Source organism: Dicentrarchus labrax, unplaced genomic scaffold (assembly GCF_905237075.1).
Source record: "Dicentrarchus labrax unplaced genomic scaffold, dlabrax2021, whole genome shotgun sequence".
Classification (NCBI taxonomy): Eukaryota; Metazoa; Chordata; class Actinopteri; family Moronidae; genus Dicentrarchus; species Dicentrarchus labrax.
The window spans coordinates 8452056-8465687 of NW_026136704.1; the positions used below are offsets into that span (position 1 = coordinate 8452056).

Sequence of the window (13632 nt, forward strand, 5' to 3'; positions counted from 1 at the left end):
GACTGTGCCACTGCCTTGACTACACAGTTCAAACAATGACAAAACTGGGAATTAAGTTATAAAAACTTTATTGCTGCCTGAACAAAATATTGGATTTGCTTTCAGCTCAGTTACAAGTACACTTGTCAATCATTCCCCGCCCAAGCTGCTTGTATGAGAAAGTTAACCTGTAGAAAAGGTCATTTGATGCACATTGAAATAAATATGAGGTACATTTGTGTTCAGTTCAGGTCCTTATACATTAGTGTTGTGTTAATAGATCACATTAGCCCCAGTAGAATGAACACTCTATTGACCAGTATAGAATTAACAAGTCCAACAGCAGTGTATGTGGTGAACTTGTAAGGCACTTCGATCTCTCTCCTCCTCCTGGCACTGTCGTCATTTTTTGCCACGCCGTACCATGAATACAACACCTGCAGGCTCAAGGTTTTCACCACCTGCCGAGTTCCCACTAATGCTACAACTCCCACGAGGTGGCGGACCGCGCCTAGTGCCAGCACATTTGGCGTCAGTGTGGGTAGGGGCACAGGTAGCACCCCCTGGGGCACCAATGTCTGCCCCAGCTGTTCATTCACCCAGTATCCCACAGAGCACCCAGCCCCTACTCCTAGAATGATGGTTGTGTCCCCCCGCGTGGTGCTGTAATGGTCCAGCTCCGGGTACTTGTAGCTGAGGAAGAGGGGCAACAACAACCCCACGATGGGGGAGATACGGCTGTTGAGCTGGAAATGGTCGAAGGTTTCCCAGTATGGGTAGGTGAGGAACACGAGGATGGCGGAGATTAATGCGCCACAGATCACATCCTGAAAGCAAAACAGTATGTTTAACCAGCCGCTCTTAGAGCAATAGTTGAATAATAAAAACACTTTCCTGCTAAGAGTTAGGTGAAAAGACCGATATCACTCGTGTGTAAATATAGGGCCACAGCCAGTTAGCCTAGTTAGCTTTGATCAACTGGAAACAGGTGAAACAGCTAGCCTGGTTCAGTCAGTCTGCCTAGTAGCGCCTCTAAAGCTCACAAGTTAACATTAAAAACAGAAAAAAAAACAAGAAAGAAATGTTTAAAATGACAAGTTGTGGTTTTACAGGTGCAATAACCCCCCCTAAAAGCACAACTTGTCACAGGTTTGTCCTTTTTACTGATTATATGTGTTAATTGTGAGCTTTAGATCCTGGTATGATTTTGTTACATTTGGACAGGGCCAGGCTAGCTGTTTCCCCTTGTTTACAGTGTTTCTGCTAAGCTAAGCTAACCGGCTACTAGTTTGAGCACTACGTTTAATAGACATGAAAATGATTTGAATTTTCTCGTCCAACTCCTGGCAAGAAAGCAAATAAGCTTATGTCCCAAAATGTCAAACTATTATTTTTAGGAATAAAAACACTCAGTGATAAATATATCCTTAAACATAACTCATTTAATAGCTTATATAACTTTTAAAATTCAAGATTTCCAAATGAAAAGAAACAAAGTGGCTTCTGCATTAAAAGTCTTGGATCAAAGCCTCAGACAGACAGTTTAAACACACACACATATGAATTATGAATCCTGCATTGAGCTTGAATGTTTTATGCTGTAGTTTGTGTGTGTGTGTGTGTGTGTGTGTGTGTGGAGGGACTAGCTCACCAAAACCGAATGCATGCCAGTGTAGAGGCGGCTCAGACACACCAAGGACGACAGCGTCACTGCGATCAGCAGACCCACCTCGAATTGGAACTGAGAGAGAAAAACACACACTTAGATCACCAACCATCACAGCGATGTGTAGATACCCTCACACACACAATGACACACACCCCTCCCTGATAAGGGTGAAGATGTAAGATGAAATGTGTGAAAGTAGACTGGTATGTGTCACGTGCGGCTAACATTCCTCACATTCCTCGTTGAAAACACAAGAACAGTTGTCATTTGGCCCTTTTTATCCTCTTCCTGTTAGTTTGTCATCACATCATCCATTCGTCAGTCCTCTTAATGGCGACGTGTAAGTCCTCTCTCTGCCGCTTGATCCATTCTGCCGGGCTGACGTACTGCCCGTCATTAACTCACTGCTCCTTTATTCCTCTACTGTCTCTCCATCTTCTCTCCCCTCCCTCCTTTACCTATGGCGGCAGGTTTTGTTCCCCCCTCCATTTCAATAACAGTGAGAAGAGAGGCCTTGTGTATTCATTCACCTCCTCCACCCTCCCCTCCTGTGCCCCCCCCTATGCCTTTTTTCCTGTGTCTTTTCCTGTCTTTTGCAGCTGGAAGCCTATTCACTGGTAGTTCATGAAGAGAGGGGTTTTTTTGAATGGCCACAAAGGACGCCAGGGACAGGAGGGGGGTCACTCTGTGATTGACTGTCGTGACCTCCGACCTGCTTCGGGAACCAGCCGAGTTGCCCTGAGGCCTTGTGGCTATTCAGGAACCTCTGCAACAGCCTGCTACTTATCTGTAGCTATGCATGCTCTTTTATTTCAGGGGAATCCTGGAGGACTTTCAGGCCACAGTTAAGTGCTCTGCTGTACACGGGGTGTCTCAACGGATTGTTGAGAAGATTTCTTTGACCTTGAGAATGCCACTGCAGGAAACTGAAGGCGAATAGCTGAAATGATGTGGCCACAAATCAAGCCGACAGCTGCTGAGGCCGTAAACTACTAAGTGAAGGATTTAGCATTAACTCAGTTCTTCATTAAAACACAGCGCTTGATTAAGACAGCCTATGATTGAGCCATTGAGTGTTTTATTGACTTGGCAGTGGAGTGAGAGAGATAAAGAGGGGAAGAGTCAGGAGGAGGAGGAGGAGGGAGGTGGAGACGTGGACTGACAGTCATTGACTCAGTCGAGTCCATCAGAAGACCAAACAGCAGCTCGACGGGTGTGGCTGATGGTGACTGATGGTGACTGCTGGCCCCGCCCCACCCTGCCCATTGTCCAACAGCTCAGTCAGGACTCTGTGATGGACAGCGGGGCCACTCCCTTCATCCCACTCAGCTACCAGTGAGCAAGCTGCCATCCACAGGCTCCCAGTGCCTTAAATTGTACTGCCTTCAATGCTATGATCTGAGTGAAGCTGCTCACTTGGATCAACTCATTTTAACTGGTGCCTCGCTGATCTTAAAGCGAATCCATAACATTCAGTGTTAATGTTACAGCACTGCTAATAAGATACCTAGGGTCACAATTACAGTTCAACTTCCACTTAGCCTTCTCTTCCCGGCTCTAATGAGGTGTAAGTACATCATTTGCAGCAATTGTGGTAATATAATGTTTCATAGTGATGAATAGTGTAACCATAGACTATTACACTTTCAGTATTAATATTACAATTGCCAATCAAGAAACCATGCACAGTGACTGTTATTGCCATCTCTAAATATCAGACAATAATGGAACAAGTGGTGGTATTCTGTTTCCATAATCATCCACAGGAGAGATGCTTCATTAGTCACAGGGGAGATTATATATTTAGAAAATATAACAAGTTCTTTACCACCCTTGGTAAGAGTATTGGTACATTTCATTTGAACTTGGAAGTCACCAACCCTGACAGAGAAATCCAAGATGGCTGCTCCATGCATCAACTAAGAGAAAGTTATTCTGTTTGTTAACACTTCCGACTTTTGTGTCTCATTTCTCTCACTTTTGTCTGTGGAGTTAAATGCAGCGTACTGCGTTGTTATCAACTGGTACTGCTAACAGTGGCTTCTAGCTTGGTTTCCGACCCGGTCAGCTCGGGTGTGATGTCATTCCCAGCTCGAACTGTGGACTTCCGAGATAAATGGAACGCACCATATGTATAGCAAACCAAAGGTAAGAGTCTACAGCCAGGGGCTCTGTGAGGCTTTACTTCAGAACAGCTGAGCTGTGAACTAAATGCTAAAGTCAGTGTCTTTTTGGTGTGATAATGGCACTAGAGGAAAAGTCAAGAGATCATTAAAGCTATTAAAGTTCATCCTGAAGGGAACATGAGAATGTCTGTGCCAAATTTTATGGCAATCTATAATAGTTATCAAGACATTTCACTACAAATAAAAACAAATTTCAACCACATTGTGGCTTTAGAAGAGAAGTCAGAGGATTGCCTCAGTCATTAGGCTTCATCCTCTGGGCACCACGAATGCCCGCACAAAATTTCCTGACAGTCCAATAGATAATTCAGGCTGGATCAAAGTGATGACCCGGGCAAACAACATGCTAATGCCATTCATAAAACCGAATAATCTAATGTGCATTAACATTTACTACACATGTAATAATTACGAAGCAACATGATATTTGTGAGTAAGTACTGTAGCTCCCAACGGCAAAGAGTACCTTTGTATCTAATCACAGCCATCAGTGACGCTCACCTGTATCCTGGAGGGAGCGCTTAGTAAAAGCGTGAAGGAGATGGCGGTGGCAGCCATGGCATGGGTGGAGGGCAGCCCGTACTCTGCATTGACACGCGTCTCCAGCTTGACCACAGGGGGTGAGAGAGGGCGAGGCAGCTTCAGCAAATCTTTCATCACCTGGCCAACGTACATCACCACCTGAGAGAGGAGAGAGGATATTAGTCTCTTACAAGCAGGGTCCCACCAAATATCTTTTATTACATCCAGATGGCATTTGTACTTGTAATGTTTTATAAATATCTATTTTTTGAAAACTTAACTCTGAATTGATTCAAAATTAGATTTTTATCAGATTTCCACATTTGCATGAATTCTGATGGGGAAAAAAGGTTAAAAGAACCATTATTCTATCTTTCAGTTGCAATATTGAGCCTTATGTAAAAAATGCTTCATACGGTTTGATTAATCATCTATACCTGACAGAAATAAGAAATACTGCATCATTACAATCAAATACCAGAAAGGAATAGAGAAGAGTATAGTGCAGTGTGCTGGCCACAAAAGCAAAAATTAGAGATGGAGGAAGATGATAATAAAATAATGAGCAGAGGAAGTAAAATCCTGATTAGGCTATGCTCTAAAACTAACCACCGTCTCTCATAAATAAGTAATCACCATTCCCACTCAACAAAAAAAAAAAAAAAAAAAGTGGAGACCCACCCTGGTATAAAGTGCAGATGCTGCAGTCATACAGAAACAAAATCTATTGTAAGAAACTGAGAATTAAAGAAGGCAGTGTTTTCTGCTGACACAACGTCTTTAGCTGGTGGAGTCAGACTGAGAGCTCTTGACACAATGACACACTCAGTGCAAGGTGTGTGTGCGTATAGGTATGTGTGTGTGTGTGTGTGTGTGTGTGTGTGTGTGTGTGTGTGTGTGTGTGTGTGTGTCCTGCCAAATGTGCTGCCTATTCTCTTTCATGAGATCCCCAGCGGCCCTCGGAGGGGCGGCCTGCTCCAGCTCCAGGTTTATTTAAAGCTCTGCCTTGTATATTTAATGAATGGCTGTCTTAGCGAGGAGCAGGGAGGCAGTGCAGAGAGAGCGAGCAGGACACTAATGTGTGTGTTTAAAGGAGAGAATGGAGAGGTTGTTATTACCATCTCTACTGACACTGTAATCAGGAAATTCTTGTTACCATGGCAAATGAGATATAAAAGTACGTCTACTGACCCGCTGTTAGTGCAGCAACTTGAAGACACAGAGGCACGCGGATGGATGAAATTAAGTACTCAAAATGGCCAGAAATATGTGGACAAAAGAACAATACACCCTCTCATTCCAATTAATAGGCTGCCATAATCCAATAGATTTCTCTGAATAGCGGAGGCAGAGACGTGACAAGGTTGTGGATCCTGGCTGCAGGGATTTGTTCCCATTCAGCACAACAGCATTAGTGAGGTCTGGCACTGATGCTTGGCAATAAAGCCTGCCCTGAAGTCAGTGTTCCAGTTCACCCCAAAGGTGCTGGATGGGGTTGAGGTCAGGGATCAGTGCAGGCCAGTCAAGTTCTTCAACACCAAACTGGGAAAACACTTCTCTGTGAACCTGGCTTTGTGCACGTGTCTTCCCCAAACTGTTGGAACAAAGATGCAGTGTAGGTACTGTGAAACTTCCGGCACCAAGTTGCAAAAAATGTCAAATTGTACATAATGTTGCTTTACGGAGCTGGAGCCAAGTTTAGGTTTTAGTATAACAACTGGGAGCAGGGGGAGATACCTAGCTTGGCTTTCTCCAAAGTACATAAATATACCTGATTTAAAACTCATTAATACATTGTATTGTAATATTTGTTTAATCTGTGGGTTTAAGGGGAGTTAGGTTCTGTAACTACATTTTGAAGAACAGTATATCCATCCACCCAGTACTTTTTTGCAGTGTCTTCATTGATAATAGATTAAAAAAATGAACACAGTCTCTGTTACGTCACCCATAGGTTTCTGTCAAACTGTTCTGAAGCTGAGCATGGTCGGCTCCAGCCATTGCCATCTTGGCAGCGCTGACTCCACTGCCACCTGGCTAATCCAAAAATGGGCAAAAAAACGTTATGTGTGGGAAGAGCTGAGGTGGGCCAAATAAAACCTAGTTACTGAAAACAGCACCTACCTGTCACTTAAAGCGGCCGTGCTCTTAATTATGCATAACTTTAAGCCTTAATATAACTTAAAAGGGTGAGTTATATAAAAATGCACCTTCTGTACAGTTGTCATGGACTGGGAAACACTAGCTATAGTTTATATATATATTTAACAGGCTGTAAACCCTGGTTATTTCTGCTGTAAGGTTTTTTTAATTCTAACATGGGGGCTTTTGGAGCCAGTGTGGCCGTTCAAGGTACTGCAGTTTTTGGCACTTCTGCATTGGCTTCATTTTTCAGCCATGGAAACCTCACAGATTAAACAAATAAGGTACAACATATTAATTTGTGAGCTTCAGAATTGATGGTAATCATACTTTTTGAACTTTAGATATTGTCAGGTTAGCAGTTTCAGCCCTGCCATCTGTGTTTATGCTAAGCTAAGCTAAGCTAAGCTAACAGCCTGCAGTCTCTAGTCCCAACAACAATAATCTCTTACTCTTTCCAAAAGCTGAATATTTATTTTCCATCTCTCCTTGTCCTTTGGCAGTGCCTGAATGGAAAGTTTACAATTCCAATATTTGCATCTACCTACACTGAACCTACACACATGCACCCAGACAGAATAATTGGTACCATGAAGTGGACAGTAAACAGAAGACAGACAATGGTACACCCATTTAGCACGCCTGACCCCATCCATTCAGCATGACTGTGCATTCATACAACAAGCCATACTGTGTGTACATCATCCACTGCGTGCCCCACTCTGCCCTCACACAATTAATCTGCCTACCAGTTGAAGTGCTTGCATGATATGATGCCCTCGCCCCACCCCCCTGCACTCAGCGTCAACACAAACATATTCAGCTGGCTCCAGTAAAGCCAGTGTCTCATTGGTGTCTTTGTACGAGTCACATCAAAGGGCTGACCCAGGGACAGTCTGGTCACATTAGGGGAAGAGTTAGAGACAGGCCAAGACACACAGACAGATAGTTGTGCTAGTGTGTGTGTGTTTTCTCGTGAATAAGTGTATTGATCGAGGCCAGCTTTGGACTTTGATCTGTCAACATGTGGATCACGGTGAATGTGTGTGTGAGACAGTGTGTGCGTAGACACGCGAAAGAGGGGCTATTGTACGGGTCACTGTTTGTATGGAGAAAACACACAAGATGTTTGTTTTATTGCACAGCAACATAATAAATAGCTGATTTGGTTCATACTGGTGATGCAACAGCCCACTGACCACCAAGGAAAATAAAGTTCATCACATAAAGCACCATATATTTTTGGAAAAGGCTTAATAGGCCTACTGGTAATAATAAATCTTAAGGTGAATTCTCGTATAAATTATTGTAAAAAAATGATCTTTGCAAAACAGTAACATATGTGACAATATTACATTAAGTCAGTGATAGTAACGCCATTAGTGTAACTGACTGTAGAACTATTGATTTGTACAATGGGTATTTTGGGAGTCATACTGCTACCGGCTCTCTTGAACCAAGAAGTAATTTCTGCAAATATGTTCCTCCATAATATCTCTGTGGAGGAAATACGCCAAATCCAACAACATGGTTCCTTCAAATACTGAGATAACCTTAGTAACACAGCAGACTTTAAAGTCCAGGTTTAAAGTGCTGCTCAGCCTTTTCTGGTCTTCTTATTGACTTACCATCCTCTTGTGTTTAGTTTAATCTGTTTTATTTTTATTTGTATTGCTGTTCCAGAGTTTTGTACAGTTTTTGTTTTGCTGAGTGATAAAAACAACAACAACAACAACAACCACCTTAAATTAAAGTATACTGCTGTGCTAGTGGCTCTGTGAGGCTAATGCTAATGTCCGCATGCTAACATGCTCACAATATCAATGACAATCTGCAAAACTAATGACATTCTCATCAGCCTCAGCTTTACTTTACTTTGTTTAGTGCTAATTAGCAAATGGTAATATGCTAACCCACTGAACTAAAGGTAGTGGACATTGTAAACATTATACCTACAGGCTAAACATCAACATGTTAGCATTGTCACTGTGATTAGTTAACATACTGCCGTTAGCATTTAAGCACCAATTAATGGCCGAAGATCCGAACCTGAAGACTAGCTGAAATCTCTAAAAATGGCACAACTTGTTTCCAGCAACTTGCAGATATATATTTTATTCTTTGACAGTTAGGAAGGAGCAGGAACCTTACGTCTGAGTTAATACACTAGACAACATACTGAACACTAACAACTGGAGTTCTGGCTGTAGATGAGCCCACAAATCCTACGAGGAAGCCAATTGTGGCATGTTCTTGTACCAAAATAAACGACAACAGCAACCTGCACTTTGCTCCACTGTAGTGCAATTTGTGCTGGAAAGGCCAAAAAAAAAAGAGGGACAAAAGTTGGGTGAGATCCTCTGTTTCAGTTGTCCAGTGTAGTCTCATACCACAAACCTTTCTTCTCCATTCTTCTTCTTCTTTTGTTTATTTACAAGTACGTCTCCCAGAGGCGACACAAGGGACATCTTCGGTTATCGATGTATGTCGCAAACATCAAACACAATCTTAATGACAGATTTGACTATTTATATATGAGCAACTGACCCAGACTGGAACAGACCTGGTCCAATTTGGTCCGATCAACAGTCACATTGTTTTATCTGCTCATAAATCGTAGTGTGTCATACTTTTCTTAAGTCATAGCTCACAGTTGGTAAACCTTTTTGTCAACTATACTTTATTAATTATTCATTTTCATTCTGGTTATTTTTAAGCACTTTGAACTTATAACAGAAAAATGTAGTTTATATGCCAGTACAAACAGCAGTGACCACAGTCCTGATGACAGGACGGACGTATCGCTGAAAAAGTTTAGTCTTCTGGGAGTAAAGTGAGTTATGTCATTGAATGTGAGCATCATCTGTCATCACTAGAGAAAACTTTACATGTGGTTCCTTTCTAAGCATTCTTCAGCTATCCACATCATAGTGTATATGCCCTCTGTGTCATTATGTTAAAGTACAACTGTTTGATATTCCACGCAGCACAGTAGGTGTATGATTTGCATAACACTATGCTACAATAATAACATACAACAGGGCAATGTAATTCATGACCATATGCTTAATGACAGTTATTGTTTTCTAAGTCGACCAAAGTCACACTGCAAGTAAAGGCAAAAGAGGGTAGTGAAGGACATAAAGGTACGTGTGTATGTTATGTCTGTGTGTGTGTGTGTGTGTGTGTGTGTGTGTGTGTGTGTGTGTGTGTGTGCGTGTCATTCCTGGGCCTGTAATTTGTTTGCTTATCCATACAAGTCTTAATTTGCATGGGTGCACTTCAGTCGTTGGCGTGAGTTGCCAGTTTTGTGTGCGAGACAGAGCAGAGAGAGAGAGAGAGAGAGAGAGAGAGAGAGAGAGAGAGAGAGAGAGAGAGAGAGAGAGAGAGAGAGAGAGAGAGAATGGCCCTCCATGAACCTTAGATAACTCCACCAGCACAATGGCAGGGTGCTGTTAGAAGTTAGAAGTGCGGGGTGAAGCACCCCGAGGGCTGACAGACCAAATGGTCGGTCCAGAGAGAGAAAGCTCACAGCGCTGATGAGGCCAATAAAACACTCTGCCGGTAGACCAGGGGGAGGAGGACACAGAGTAAAAGCTGGTAATGTCTAACTAGAGGGAGGGCAATGAGTGTGTTTAGTGGGCGAGGTGGGGAGTGCGAGCATGTGTGTGTGTTGGTGTTTATGTGTGTTTGAAAGGAGTTCACACAGGGGCCTGGTGCAGCCAGGATGCCAGAAGAATGGTATCTCTTTCCCTGGGGGGCCAAACATGGGGTTCAGACACAGGGCACCCACCAAGCGCTCGGGGCGGGGACACAAAGGGCACAAAAACACACTGCCTAACACACACACGCTGCAGGAGTGAGGGGATATAGCTGTCTGTGTCTGTCTGCTTGTCCCTAGAAGTGTCAAACACACTCCTCCTGGGATCGCATGTGACATGTTTTCAGGGTCTTTTGTCACAATGTGCTGGATTCTATCAGAATAAACATCTTAAGGGGAGATCCTAGCTGTCTTTTCCCACTGATGTGTCCTCATGTGTGGGCTCTCACCATGTCAGGGGCCCTGGTCAGGCTGGCCCCAGTGGCCCCCAGGCCTGGGGATATATGAACATGGTGGTGTCAGAGACAGGTCACTGGAGGGGGAGAAGGATGAAAGGAGGTTGAAAGGTGAAGAGAGAGAGACGAAGGGCAGAGAGAAGAGAGGTGGCATTGTGGAACGAACGGACATCAGACTGAAGACTTGGTGGTCTGACTGACATGTACACACACACACTTTTTCTTTCCAGCTGTGACTTACGGTCCACATGTTGACCAGGCGTCGGCACAGGAATGGATCCAGGTTCCACTGTATGCAGGGCAGACAGGTGATGTAGAAGATTTCATGCCCTAGGCCTGCCGAGAACAGGAAGAGGAAGTACAACAGCCAGTTCCTCACCTCATACTGAGGCCTGCTGCAGCCCTGCACACAATAATACAGACAAACACAAAATATGAGATAGATCTGCCAGCCAACCCGGCAGTCACACCTTGTGCTGGCTGCACATCAGTCAGTTTTTAATCATTTATACCAGCCAGCAAGTCAGAATCTAATGGATTTATTTATTCAGCTGACTCAGATAGCACCTGAACAAATACCAAGCACAATGTAGTGCTGTACCTGCATAAAGTCAGTCACTAACAATAGACAAATAAAAAAAAGAGAGGTCAGAAATCAGTGCAGCATGACTGAAACCTCTAGTCTCTAGTACACATTAAGTTCCCACAATGCAACTAGTATTGTTCTTTAGACCCCCCCCGCCTCATAAATGTCCACGTCTTTTAAACTCCACACCTTTTTTTTAACTTTCTGTTAGGAATCTGTATTTTCCAGGCCCAAGCCAAGATAACCCCGATGACATCACTATGACATCATTGGGGTTATGTTTTGGACTTTGAGCCACAGAAGACATTATACAAATGATGTTCTCTCACTCTCCTTTCTAATCAGTGGGCGTTTATCCTTTCAGTTAAACCAATCAGACTTCCAGCCAATCACATTGCTGGTGTCAAACTTTAAATCTGTTCTCCTCTCTGCTGCTTGCAGCTGTCATTTCAGTGTGAAATCGTTACAACCCTCCTCCACCCCATTCACCTCCAGTTCATCATATCCAGTGCCCAGGTTGAGCTCATCAGAAGTCCTTCATCATCACCACCAGCGTCTAGACTCCATAAGGGGCTTCCTAGACTAATCAGGGCTTCACCAACCCCTTCAAATACAATGAGGTCAGGATGAGGTCTAATCGCCATTTGTTCATTTGAAAACTAAGTCTCTCCCGACTAACTGTTTTTACAGGCTGAGTACTTGTGAGGAGTGAACTGGCCTTCATGTGTAAACTTGGTTTAGTGCCCCTTCAGCACTTAAGGACCCTTTAAGAGTGGTATTGCAACTGGTCCATCTCAAAATGTCAGTTTCTGCTAAGGTTGTCCATCACATGTTTAAAAGTATATGATAGCTATACATTCGCTGCATCGAAAGTACCAAAAAAAGAGATGTAGTATTAGATGTTTTTTCCTTTTTGCCTTAGTATCCAAATAAGTACTGAGTATATATATTTAATTGTAATTCTAGTGTTGTATCAAAGTTTAAAATTCTGGTATTGTTATAACATTAGCTTCTACATTTGTATTTGTTCAAACTTGCAGCATTTGGACTTGCTATTTATTCCTTATATAATACATTGCAGCGATTGGAGATGAATAAATAAAACAACATCCATGCTGAACACCACCATTTAGGTGCTCCAGTTACATCATCAATCTTCCTAAATTAGAAAGTAACCTGACTGTAGTCACCTTCATTTTCTTAATACCTTAACTAAGTTGTTTATGTGCGAAAGTGGAGACAGAGAAGAATGTAAAAATCCGGCTCAGCCTGTCACTGTGCAGAAGAGGATCAGGCGGCTGACACAGACAGCCAGACAAACGAGAAAAGCCAGTCACTGTTGGGTTTGCATATCTCAACATCTCCAAATAAATGTTAAAGGTTCGTTTAACTAAGTCATTTAACCTCTCTGGTGCTTTACTTACTTCCTATGTTTCCTATGTTTGAGCGTTAAATATTGTGGGAATCAAATGCAAATTGGCTTCATACGCTCCATGGGACATTTTGATTGAAATTAAAATGACCTTTTATGGTTTCATGCAAATAAATAGTGAGAGCATTATTTCGCAGTAAACGACTTACACCAATGGCAAATCCATTCTCCTTGTGTTTAAAGTTTGAATTATTATCCTGGTGGTCCCATCGTCCCCTCAGTTGTCCACGTGGGGTGTCGGGCGTCCCTCCTCGGCTGTGATGCGCGGCTTCGACTAGGAAGAGTCCGCATCGTCTCTGGAACCGGGCCACAAGCTCGGAGTCATGCAGGTAAGCCAGGAGCTCCAGCATGTCAGGTGGGGGAGAGAGACACGTTCAGGAACGGGCTGATGGGGATTGTCTGAGCAGGTGAGCTAATGGAAGCTGATATTTGCCCGGGCAGGGCGCAAAAAGGCTCCGTACAGGTGAGGCTGCTGTGCGCCACAGGTGTGCGCAATGGGGCGGGGCTGTGAGGGGGCTGAACCGGTTGTGTGGCGTTTGTCCGACCTTTATTCTGGGATGGGTCGTATGTTATCACAAAGTATTTATAGCAAGAGGAAGGAAGATTTATTGCATCTCCATGATAACAGGACACCTGTAGAGGTTGGATCTTTGCATTGTGAGACCTGTAAGCAGCGTGTGAGGTACAGTGTTGAGCAGTAACTCATTACTAGTTGTAATATTACAGTAATAAGATTACTTTCCCCAGTAACTAATAGTGTAACTAATAACTAATACATTTCAGTAATACTATTACAGTTACCCCCTAATCAATAATTAGTTACAGCATTACTTTTGTTGTCACCTAATTTGAAATCCAACCATCCAATCACATTATTGGTTTATATTGGAAGATGGAAATGTTTACATTCAGCAGCTGGAAATACTCTCATTACTTTGATTTCAACAAACAAAACTGGCTTTTAATCGGCGTAAGTCTGAATTTTGGGGAGAGGGGGCACAATTACCAATTTTGTGGTGAGTAGCAGAAAAGTAATGTAACTAGAAGTGTAACTAATTAC

At 43.0% G+C, this 13632-nt stretch overlaps 1 protein-coding gene across 1 annotated transcript; it reads right to left on the minus strand.

Moving 5' to 3' along the window:
- Positions 1-51: 51 nt before the first annotated feature.
- Positions 52-13285, minus strand: sgpp2 (sphingosine-1-phosphate phosphatase 2). The gene is made up of 5 exons (XM_051397283.1): positions 12722-13285; positions 10796-10957; positions 4336-4515; positions 1631-1720; positions 52-806 (listed from the first exon to the last, which is right to left on the minus strand). The coding sequence occupies exons 1-5, from the start codon at positions 12920-12922 to the stop codon at positions 261-263; spliced, it is 1179 nt and encodes a 392-aa protein (XP_051253243.1). The 5' UTR covers positions 12923-13285; the 3' UTR covers positions 52-260.
- Between the last annotated feature and the right edge of the window lie 347 nt (positions 13286-13632).